At 57.8% G+C, this 11,523-nt stretch overlaps 1 protein-coding gene across 7 annotated transcripts; it reads left to right on the top strand.

Moving 5' to 3' along the window:
* The first annotated feature begins 228 nt into the window (after nt 1-228).
* Nucleotides 229-9,084, top strand: LOC115644239 (dynamin-1-like protein). 7 transcript variants are annotated; one of them, XM_030548345.1, is made up of 18 exons: nt 229-284; nt 730-913; nt 1,043-1,193; nt 1,521-1,567; nt 1,878-1,949; nt 2,438-2,524; nt 2,838-3,000; nt 3,744-3,864; nt 4,157-4,288; nt 4,584-4,790; nt 5,006-5,126; nt 5,860-6,015; nt 6,810-6,899; nt 7,858-7,965; nt 8,061-8,204; nt 8,383-8,492; nt 8,598-8,757; nt 8,830-9,084. In XM_030548345.1, the coding sequence occupies exons 1-18, from the start codon at nt 256-258 to the stop codon at nt 8,884-8,886; spliced, it is 2,139 nt and encodes a 712-aa protein (XP_030404205.1). In that variant the 5' UTR covers nt 229-255; the 3' UTR covers nt 8,887-9,084. The 7 variants fall into 7 exon arrangements, with proteins under 7 accessions (XP_030404205.1, XP_030404208.1, XP_030404206.1 ...); XM_030548348.1 differs by having other exon boundaries at nt 235-284; nt 1,048-1,193; XM_030548346.1 differs by lacking the exon at nt 229-284 and adding an exon at nt 516-620 and having other exon boundaries at nt 730-857.
* The last annotated feature ends 2,439 nt before the right edge of the window (nt 9,085-11,523 follow it).

Genomic DNA, 11,523 nt, shown 5'->3' with positions numbered 1-11,523 from the left:
TGGTCAATGTTGTCCTCACGTTGCCCCTTTCAAACATGGCCGCCACGGAGACCATGGCCCCGCTGATTGGTGCGATAACGAGCCAATAACCCTCCAGTCTCTGCCCTCTTGCCGAGCCGCTCTCCTGCTATGGGATTAGAGGGAGGGCATTGAGCAGTGATTGATGGCCCCTCCGCAAATAGCAATGGGACTCATGGGGTTCGGACCAATAGGGAGCGGGGAGGGGAGGGGCGGTGCTTCCAGGTTGGGGAGTGAATGGGGCTGGAGCTGGGGCCTGAGAGCAGGTAGCAGAGCGAACTCTTCCCGGACGCCTGGGTCCTCTCCGTGCCTGTGGGGGGCGGGGGGAGCTCGGACGCCTGGGTCCGCTCCGTGTCTGTGGGGGAGCTCGGACGCCTGGGTCCGCTCCGTGCCTATGGGGGGCGGGGGGAGCTCGGACGCCTGGGTCCGCTCCGTGTCGGGGGGGGTGGGGAGCTCGGACTCCTGGGTCCTCTCCGTGCCTGTGGGGGGCGGGGGGAGCTCGGACGCCTGGGTCCGCTCCGTGCCTATGTGGGGCGGGGGGAGCTCGGACGCCTGGGTCCGCTCCGTGTCTGTGGGGAGCGTGGGGGAGCTCGGACGCCTGGGTGCGCTCCTTGTCTGCGGGGGGAGCCCGGACGCCTGGGTTCCATTTTTGGCTGCGGGGCTATACTGGCTCCCGGTTGATTTGAGGAGGTGCCCCATGTCCCCTTGTAGGGAGAAGCCCCGTAGCCGGCCCTGCCATGGAGACTCTGATCCCTGTTATCAACAAACTGCAGGAGATTTTCAACACGGTGGGGGCCGAGGTGATCCAGCTGCCCCAAATCGTGGTGATTGGGGCCCAGGTGAGACTCCAATTTCTCCCTTCCTGGGAGGATCCAGCTGCCCCACTGGGGTCCAGGTGAGACCCCCGCCAACACCCTCTATTCTCTGAAGCCCCAGGCTCCTCTTCTCCCTCTGGCACCCTGTCTGGCTGCCCCTCGCCCTGCTGTCCCCTCCAGCCTTAACCCCGTTTCTCCCCTCCTCACAGAGCAGCGGGAAGAGCTCGGTTCTGGAGAGCATTGTAGGTCGTGACTTCCTGCCCCGGTGCTCAGGCATTGTTACCCGGCGGCCCCTGGTCCTGCAGCTGGTGAATGTGCCATTACTGGAGGAGCTGCAACATGCAGCCAGTGGGGAAACAAGTAAGGGGGTGCTGGGAGCCAAGGTGGGCTCTCCCTGGGCTGAGGGGGACAATACCATTCACTGGGAGGCTCCCCACCCTCTCCCTGCTCTGGGAGGTTGAGGGTAGAGACCCCAAGGGCTGAGGTGGTGAGACCATGAGATGTCTGGGTCACTGTGACTCCCTCTCTCCCTGCTGCTGGGGAGCCTGTGTCTGTGGGTTGAAGCCAGTGGTTCCTATGGGGAGCCAGGGTCTGAAACAGCTGCTTGGAGTGGAGCTGTGCAAGCCCCTGAAGCCCTGTCCACACCCTGGGGGGCTGAGAGTGACCCCAAATTGGCTCTCCCTACAGGTACCCAGGCCGAGGAGTGGGCGACCTTCCTGCATTGCAAGCACAAGGTAGGAGCCCTGCTCAGGATCTGGGGGTGGCCCCCTCAACCCCTGTCTGGGTCTTGTGGGGAATGATGGTAATCAGAGGGGTGGAGGATGCCCCTCCCTGACCTGTCTGTCAAGGAGTAATGGGGGTGATATTCCCAGCACCCATCCCTGTCCTTTGCTGGAGGTGGGGGGCAGCCTCCCTTGCCCATCCTGGCTGTGGGTCATTGCACGCCCCCTCTCCACATACTGTCAGCTTCAGGGCAGAGGGAAGTGCTACCAGGGGCCATGGAGCGTGTCTCAGGGCCAGCCCTGCCTCTCTGTCCCCTCTCAGACCTTCACCGACTTCGATGAGATCCGGCAGGAGATCGAGACTGAGACCGAGAGGACAACAGGAACCAACAAGGTAATGAACACCTCTGACAAATCCTCCCCAATGTTTGTGTGTGAAACCAGGAGTCCTGATCCCAGCCTCCCACTACTGTAACCCACCAGACCCCACTCTCCCTCCCAGAGCTGGGGAGTCCTGGCCCCCAGCCCCCCCGTGCTCTGACCCACCGCCCCCCCTGCCCTCCCAGAGCTGGGGAGAGAACCCAGGAGTCCAGGCTCCCAGCCCCTCCTGCTCTAACCCAACAGCCCCCCCCCCCCTCAGAGCCAGGGAGAGAACCCAGGAGTCCTAGCTCCCAGCCACTACCCGCTCTGACCCACCGGCCCCCCCTTCCCTCCCTTCCCCTCCCCTCCCAGAGCTGGGGAGAGAACCCAGGAGTCCGGGCTCTCAGCCCCTCCTGCTCTAACCCACCAGACCCCACTCTACCTCCCAGAGCTGGGGAGAGAACCCAGGAGACCTGGCTCCCAGCCCCCTCTGCTATAACTCTGTTGGTTATTGCCCTGCAGGGGATCAGTCTGGAGCCCCTATATCTGAAGATCTACTCCCCACATGTCCTGAACCTGACACTGGTCGACCTACCAGGGATCACCAAGGTGAGAGGCGGGTGCCCCATGGTGTTGGGGGATGGAATGGGGAGGGGTAATGCCCCACTGTGGGTGTCTGCCAAAGCTGCCGCTAGGGGGATATTTCCAAAATCCGGCTTATTCCTTTTATCACTGGGAGACCTTCCCGACTATGGATCCTCAGCCAGTCGGTGTCTGTAACCATGAGTCCTGGCTCCCAGCCCCTCCTAATCTAATCATCAGCCCCTGCTGTCATCTCAGAGCTGGGGAGAGAACCCAGCAGTCCGAGCTCCCCTGTTTCTTGTCTGGCAGGAGCCTGCACTCACTCTTCTCCCCTCTCAAGGTGCCTGTAGGGGACCAGCCCCCCGACATTGAGGGCCTGGTGCGGGAGATGATCCTATCCTACGTTTCCAATCCGAACTGCCTGATCCTGGCTGTGACAGCTGCCAACACCGACATGGCCACCTCTGAGGCACTCAAGCTGGCCCGGGATGTTGACCCCGATGGTACTAATGTGAGGGGCTCCCCCAAGGGACCCAGGGCATGGGTGGGGCTGAGAGCTGGTGGGCTGTGAGCCCTGCATGAGGGGAGTGGAGGCAGGTGGTGAGGGGGATGCATTGGATTTACTGGGTGTTTGATGCTGCAGCCTTCACAGACTCTCTTTAGGGAGTGCACCCCTTTTAATGTGTGAGGCTCTGGCTTTGTTCCCCTATAAGTCCCTTGGGCTCCAGCCCCCCTGTTCCTCTCTGTGGCTGTCCACCACTCTAGGGGAGTTTGGGTCCCTAGCAGAGACTTCAGCCCTGATAGGAGTGCTGCAGGCAGCAGGGACCAGGAGAGATGCGGGGCAGCCATAGCAAAACCCGCTAATGTTTATTCGTCCCCTGCAGTCCGGGATCGGAGGGTCCAGGCTAGAGAAGAAAAGTCAGGCTTAAGTCAGAGTCTGTGTCGACTGAATCCCCTGCCCTGCTGCTCCAAAACCTCCTGGGGTTCTGCCTCCTGCTCTGGCTGCACTGTGTGGGCTCCAGCGGCTGTGCCGGCCCAGACACGGGTACCCAATTGAGGGGCTTTGCTGGTGCTGTAGGAATGCCACCTAGTGCCAGAAACACTGGTCTGCCAGCACAGCAGCATCTGCCCTGGGGGGTTTCACACCCTGACCCACATCACTAGGTAGGTAAGTGTAGCCTGGGCCTAGGTCTCTGTCTCTGAGCCTGGGCCTGCCTGATCATCCCTACCCTCTCCCCTCCTGCAGGACGCCGCACACTGGCCGTAGTCACCAAGCTGGACCTGATGGACGCTGGGACAGATGCCATGGACGTTCTGATGGGCCGGGTCATCCCTGTCAAACTGGGCATCATTGGGGTGGTGAACAGGTGGGCAGGAGGGTGGTGGAGTTCAGGGGGGCTGCATAGAGCCGATGGAGGGGCTGTGGAGATGTAGGGCATGGGGGTCGTCCGAGAGGTGGGAGGGGCTGGAATTGTGGGGGGTGGAGGGCTGTGGAGAAAGTCTTTGGTGGTGGGATGGGGGTACTGTGCTGGAGTTTGGGGGATTGGAGGGGCTGCAGGGGGCAGCAAACCAAATGTTCCCCACCAGCATGGACTCGGGGGGGGGGGGGGGGGGGGGGAGGAGTGGGGACAGACAATGACTCTGTCCCGCCCCTCCCAGGAGCCAGCATGACATCAACACTCAGAAGAGCATCACTGAGTCACTGCAGGACGAGCAGGGCTTCCTGCAGAAACGATACCCATCGCTGGCCAACCGCAACGGCACCCGGCACCTGGCCAAGACACTCAGCCGGTGGGTGCCAGCTGGAGCTCTGCTCTCCCTGGCAAGGGGCACTGAGGCCAGAGGACTAGGGCTGTGGAGGGGGCAGAGAAGGGAAAGGATGGAGGGGTGTGTGCTGCCCTGGCAGACCCAGGAGCATGGGGGGCAGCAGGAGGAGCAGGGCAGCACATGGTGGCAGGAGACCCTGGAGTCACCCCAGCGGAGGAGTTGAGCCCTGGCTGTCAGCACTGGGTGCCAGAATGATTCCCTGGAAATTCAGGAGCCGGGAGGCTGGGTTAGACGGACTCATTCCTGTGCCTTGCCCCAGGCTGCTGATGCACCACATCCGGGATTGCCTGCCGGAGCTGAAAACCCGGGTGAATGTGCTGACAGCCCAGTATCAGTCAGTGCTGCAGAGCTATGGGCAGCCCATCGAGGACAAGAATGCCACGCTGCTGCAGATCATCACCAAGTTCGCCACCGAGTATTGCCACACCATCGAGGGCACGGCCCGGAACATTGAGACCTCAGAGCTGTGAGTGCTGGCGGGGAGGCGGACCTGCCCCCTCAAGGGCAGGAACTGCAGTGCAGATACCTGGGAGCTGAGAGCTCGGGGCATGAGGGTGGTGGTGCTGAGAGGCAGGGGTGTGTGGCCATTTTTGGAGGGGGGGCTGTGCTTTGGCTACTGTTTCTATTCTCCCTCTGAACCCTTCTGTGTCTCTTCCCCCCCCCACCCCGCCATCCCCCCAGCTGCGGGGGTGCCCGCATGTGCTACATCTTCCACGAGACGTTCGGCCGAACATTGGAGTCCATCGACCCACTGGCTGGGCTCACGATGCTGGACATCCTGACAGCCATTCGCAATGCCACGGTATGGTACCCCTCCGGTCTCCCCCGGGCAGTGCCCCTTCCACCAGCCCCCGTTCTATTAATTTAGGTGGAATAAATGGGCCACAGATGTTCCCATGGTCCAGTCACTGTCCCACATTAAACAGTGCGACGTGAGGTTTGGTACCCAGAGACCTCGGCCTGCCCAGCACCATGGCAAATGCCATCCACTGTCCTCGTAAACTGTTGTTAATGATACAGAGGAGACTGCAAAGCCATGGGCAGCATGTGAAGAGCTGGCTTTGGAAGGCTAGCCCCTCGCTTGGCCCGTACCACCCTGCCCCTTCTGTCCTCCTTTCTTTGCTGGAGCCTGAGCACCCCTGCCTCTGTGGCTGCCAGCCCCCCATGGTGCCCCTTACCAACCATGCCCCAGCCCTGCATGGTACGGGAACACCACCTGACTCTACATGGTAGGGACCCCTCCCCCATACGTACCACATTGGGGATGGTACCGAGCCATGACAGGGGGGTAACAGACCATAGTGGGCTGTGGGGTGAGTGTGTGTATTTGCCCCCCTCCCAGTCCCCTGGAGTGGGACGTGCCCACCCCACGACACCCTCAGTCCCATCTCGCTGTGGCTGCCTGGGACTGAGTAGCCCCCTCCTGGCTTTCTGTGCCTCACGGGAGTGGAGAATGGGATGAGGCTGGGTGGGAGTGTCTCTCTCTCCCCACTGGAGAAGCCACTGCTCTGATGGGGTCCCTGCCTCCCTCTCAGGGCCCCCGTCCCGCCCTCTTTGTGCCCGAGGTCTCCTTCGAGCTTCTGGTGAAACGTCAGATCAAGCGTCTGGAGGACCCGAGCCTGCGCTGTGTGGAACTGGTGCACGAGGAGCTGCAGCGCATCATTCAGCACTGCTCCACCTACAACACACAGGTGCCCCCCAGGGGGGTGTCTGACCTTAGGCCAGTGCCTGTGGCTTGCCCCACGTTTTCCCCAAGGGGCTCTGCCGAGGCTAGCAGAGCCCATCCAGCCTTCCCTGCTCCACAGTGCATTCATCTCAGATAAAAGCGTTACAATGAAGTACCTGATGGCTTTGCCCCCTGGTTACGGTCTCATGTCTGTTTCTGGGTTACACTCATCCTTGATACCAAAGACCCTTCTCTATCTCCTGGGCCTCTCAGGCCTGCTCTGACCCAATCTGTGCAATCCCCTTGGGGTGTGTGTGATGGTTTGGGGGGGTCCACCTGGACCAGTGAGGGGTTCTGTGACTCCTGCCCTGTAACCTGTGTGCTGCGCACGTGGCGTTGGATTCCCTGACCCCCATGGGCTCTGAAAGTAAAATAACACAGCATGCAATCAGGTGGTGTAACTCCTTTTTTTTTTTTTTTTTTTTTTTTTTTTTACTTGGACCCTGCCTGTCCAAGGTGGTACTTTTACCTGTCCCAGGATCTGCCACAGAGCCCTGCAACGGGACCCAAATCCACCAGGGCCTGACTACAAGTGTCAGGCTGTGAAAAGAGCTGCCACGCTTGCTGGGGAAGTGTTGGGTTCAGGGCCAGATTGGGCTTTAAAAGTGGGCCGAAGCAGACCTCTGGCCTGTAGTCATCAAACACAGCTGGAGCAGTCTCTGGCTAAGCTGTGGGCCCATTTGTGTCCAGCACATCTCAGTAGCCATCTTTTGAAGTTTCAACATTTCCAAGATCTTATCTCTCCTCCCCCCGCGCCAGGAGCTGCTGCGCTTCCCCAAACTGCATGAAGCTATTGTGGAGGTGGTGACAGGCGTCCTGCGGCAGAGGCTGCCCATCACCAATGAGATGGTAACACCTCAGGGGGAGGGGGCTGCTATGGGACATCTGGGATCCATGCAGGGTAGGGGCTGATATCGGTGTTGGGGTTGAAGTCTTTGTCCTAGGGCAGATTGATTGGATTTAAATCAGCAAGTGGGAAAATGCACTTTAAAAATCACCCACTTTAATCATATTTTGCATTTGTACCTTTTTAGGAAAATAACTTAAAAGGTGGATTCTCACTGGTTGATAACCATTTTAATTTGCAGCTAAATATAGTCTTCACACTAAGTGTGGTGCTTCTTTCTGCAAAGCAGGTGGATACACTAATCTATACACGTTTATTTTAACTATTATGTAGCTGACTCTACATTTATTTTTCTGATATTAGAAAATGATGCATTTTTATTTACTAGATAATTAATACAAACAATTAAATGCTGTTTCTGGGCATTTTTAATGGAATATGTGCTGAGTCCAGAAGAACAAATGTCAAGCAAAACATGTTTTGCATTGAAAACTAACTGAGAGATAGCTCAGTGGTTTGAGCACTGGCCTGCTAAACCCAGGGTTGTGAGTTTAATCCTTGAGGGGGTCATTTAGGGATCTGAGGCGAAAATCTGTCTGGGGATTGGTCCTGCTTTGAGCAGGGGGTTGGACTAGATGACCTGCTGAGGTCCCTTCCAACCCTGGCATTCTATGATTCTAAGAGGACAAGATCTGCTAGTTGTTTCCCTCTTCCAGTCTGAGATTTTACAAGGTTTCACTTCCACGGTTTGATGTCCTTTTAAGATGTCAGCAGCAAGCATGTACTGCTTTTGATTAAAATCCATTACAATTCTGGCAACTTGTGTTAAGGACTAAGCTTATAATATTCTCAATATTGTTTTAAACAGTTTTCACAACAAAAATCACATTTATTGAGTTTAAATTAAATATTGTTTTGTTTTTCGAAGCTCAGGCCCCATCCCATCTCTCTCCCATGCAGGTTCATAATCTGGTTGCAATAGAGCTCGCCTATATCAACACCAAGCACCCGGACTTCATCGACACAGCACTGGTGTCTGCCTCTGTCAGCAGCAGCAGCAGCAGCAAGGTAATGCCTCTCTGCTCCTGTGTCCCACTGCTGAGCCTCTTCCACCAGTGTCACCTCTCATGACATGGTGGCCAGCTGGTCTCTGCTCTCCCCAGAATGACCCCCCTGCAGAGGGGATCCGGCGTTGGAAGAGTGACAAAGTGGAGAATGCTGGCATGGACGAGAAGCCCAAGGGGAACACCCAGCCCCCCATGTATTCCAGCCCCAGTCGCTCCCATGCTGTCAATCTGCTGGACACAGTGAGTTACCCCCTTCCCACACAGGCAGGTGATGGTGAGGTATTTTGATCATCTAGTCTGACACACACACCCTGCAACACCCACAGGCCAGAGAACTGCCCCAAAGTTGTTTTGACCCATCTCCTTGTTGGAGAATTCCTGGCTTTATAACCACCCTCCATTTCCCTTGTTCCTACAGCCCATGCCGGCCACACGGAAGCTGAGCCAGCGGGAGCAGCAGGATTGTGAGGTGATCCGCAGACTCATCAAATCGTATTTCCTCATTGTGCGCAAAAGCATCCAGGACAGGTAAGATGTGGTGGGGATAAGGGTGTGAGGCTACAGCCCCTCTCCTAGACCCTTATGGGCCATGAGGAGTTGAAGAGGCTCAAGATGGGTGCCCCTCCTCCACAGTGTCCCCAAGACGGTCATGCATTTCCTGGTGAACTATGTCAAGGACCACCTGCAGAGCCAGCTGGTTGGACAGCTATACAAGCAGCAGCTGCTGGACATGCTGCTCACAGAGTCAGAGGACATGGCACAGCAGCGCAAGGAGGCTGCTGGGCTGCTCCAGGTGAGGGAAGGGTTAGGGGATGTGTGTCTCTCTGCCCTCCTACCTGTGCTAATGACTTCTGTCTCCCATCAGGCCTTACAGCGAGCCAGCCAGACCATCTCTGAGATCCGGGAAACGCAACTCTGGTGAGGGGATGTTGTGCCTACAAACCAAGCCCTGGGCTCTGACTCACTCACTTGGTGCTACAAACACCCCTGCTGACCTGTGTGGATGTCTGGAGTGGCAGACACACCACACCCACCCCTCCCCCTGTTCTTTGCTGCCTGTGTATCTGAGCTGCTCTGATGGTGGGTTGGTGTTATGGAATAAAACTTGTTTGCACAAAGAGCTGGCTTAGGATTGTTACCTGGGGTGACACCTTCTGCCTAAAGAATTCACTGATGGCCAAAGCCAGGTGCCCCAGAGGGAGTTACTCCACAACTTGACTGATCTCTCCTCATATTACCCTGCCATTTTGTTCTGTGGTAGTTGTAGGAATGTAGGAAATTGATAAGGAATCTAATAATGAAGAAGCAGGGCAGAATCAAATGGGGGTTCACAACATTGCTTTGCAAATTCCATGCCCTGTCATACCTCCTCACTGCTTCCCCATCCACTCCCCCTCTTCAGTCTGAGGCCAACCTCAGTAATTATAATCAACAACCAGCTTGTTGATTATAATTAAGTGCTTGGGAACTATCCCACAGAGCATCTCTTCCTCTTCAAGAGTTGTGAGAAGGCGGGGGGGGGAATGCCAGGATTCCTGGGTCCTGTCCTAAATAGTCATATTTTAAACATTATAGTCCCAGCCTTCAAAACCTGCTACCTATTAATTTCATTTATGAATAGATTGAATAGGATTGGTCCTAGCTGCCTTTTAACCAGTTCTACTTACATAAGTTCCTCAGATCCATGAAGACTGAAGCAAAGTTTTATTACCACCTTTGCAGTTGACCTCCACCTGCTCCTCTGCAGCAGTTGGCTTTCCCCCATCTCCTACTTTAAAAACTGCTCTACAACCTTTTGAATGTTTAGTGCCAGCAGTCTGGTTCCACTTTGGTTTAGGTGGAGCCCATCTCTCCTGTATAGGCTCCCCCCATCCCAAAAGATTCCCCAGTTCCTAATGAACATAAACCCCCTCCTCTCTACACCATTGTCTCATCCACACATTGATGTTCTCCTGGTCATCACAAACCCAGCTATCTATATTTCTAATGATCAAATCTCCCATTACTAACACCTGCCTTTTCCTAGCAACTGGAGTTCCCTCCCCTGGAGAGGCAAATCTGGAAGGAGGGTCCCAACTATGGGAAGGTTTCCCTCTGCCCCCCATTGACTGCTCTGCTTCCCTGGGCCTTTCTTCCTCCTCAACAGCACAGAGGCTGTCTGAGCAGAGGTGGAACAATTCTACCGTGTCCCTGTGATCTCTGAGCACTCTGCTGCTGGGTTTCTGCCTGCATTGCGTCCTAGTTAATGAAAGGGTGGTTTAAAGAAAGGGGTTTAGGGAAGATGGTTTGGATTATAGGTTTTAAGGGGACTAAAGGGGAAGAGGTAGGACTGACAAGGGACTCCCCCCCCCCCCTTCCAAACTCCCTGTTAGCAGCCCCCGGAGAGATTGAAGAGGCCAGGATTCTTCAAAGGGGGGGGCAATGACAGAGCTCTATAAAATCATGCGTGATGCGGAGGATAAGGAAAGTTAAGTTTGTGGGGGTGGAGGTGGCTGGCAGCAGGGAGCTCTTGGGGGTGTGGGGCTCGTGCCGCGCTCACTGTGGCCCGGTCGGTCTCCCAGGTCCCGCCCGGCAGCCCCCTTCTCCCCTCTCCTTGCTCCGGAGGCAGCAGCCGCCGCCGCTCTCCCCGCGTGGGCCGCCCCCGCCTTTATCCCCCCGCCCGCGCCGCTGGTACCCTCCCGCCCCGCGTATGCGCGACTCGTCCGGTCATTCCGCGGGAGCCCGGGAAGCGGCCGGTCCTCCCGAGCGCCCCCCTGCCGGGTCCATGGCCTGTTCTCAGCCGGGGGCTCCTGGTCCCGCTGCGTGGCCCCCCCCCCGTAGCAGAGTCCCCATGACCCACCCATCCGGTGTCCCGGCCCGGGGCTGAGGGTCCCGCTGGGGGGGCGGGCTCTGCGCACCGACTCACCGGCTGCTGAACCTGCCACGGATTGAAGCAGGAGCCGGGACAGCGGCTGCGCCCGGCTCGGAACCACCCCCGCCCCCGGTTTCCCTCTCGGTCCGCCGAGAGGGTCCCCGGGGGGCGGGGCGCGTCTTTCCGCGCCGGCCCCGGCGCAGCCCGGCGGCCCCTCCCCGCCCTGCAGCCGCTGCTTAGCTGCCAGCACCGGGCTTCTCACTCCAGCTCCGGCTGCTCCTTGCCCCTCCCTAGGCGGCCGGGCCCTCAGCATCGCTGCCCGCGGGCTGAATTGCGGCCGCTCTCACCGCAGCGCTTAAGGAACCAGCAGCTACTTCAGCCGCCCGCAGGAGCAGCCCCAGGAACATCCTAGGAGCTCGGGGGTCTCTGGCCCCAGCAAATATCCGCGTGACCTGGCTGACCCCATGCTGCGCCGGCGGCTCCCAACAGACACGGGCCCCACGTACAAACCTCGGGCAGATTCTGGCCCCAAACAGCCTGCAGCTCAGATGCGATGCGGTGCAGCCCGTTGCTTCTCCTCTCTCCGGGTTCCGGGCCGTGACTGGCGCACCCCCCTTTGCTTTGCACTGGCGCTCAGCAGTCAGTCCTCAGAGCTAGTGTGAGGGCCATCCTACGCTGGTGTTAACAGCTGAGCTGCCAGTCAGCCTC

This window comes from Gopherus evgoodei, unplaced genomic scaffold (assembly GCF_007399415.2).
Source record: "Gopherus evgoodei ecotype Sinaloan lineage unplaced genomic scaffold, rGopEvg1_v1.p scaffold_98_arrow_ctg1, whole genome shotgun sequence".
In the NCBI taxonomy this organism is placed as follows: domain Eukaryota; kingdom Metazoa; phylum Chordata; order Testudines; family Testudinidae; genus Gopherus; species Gopherus evgoodei.
The sequence above is the reverse complement of the archived record's forward strand: the minus strand, read 5'-3'. Positions and strand labels throughout refer to the sequence as shown.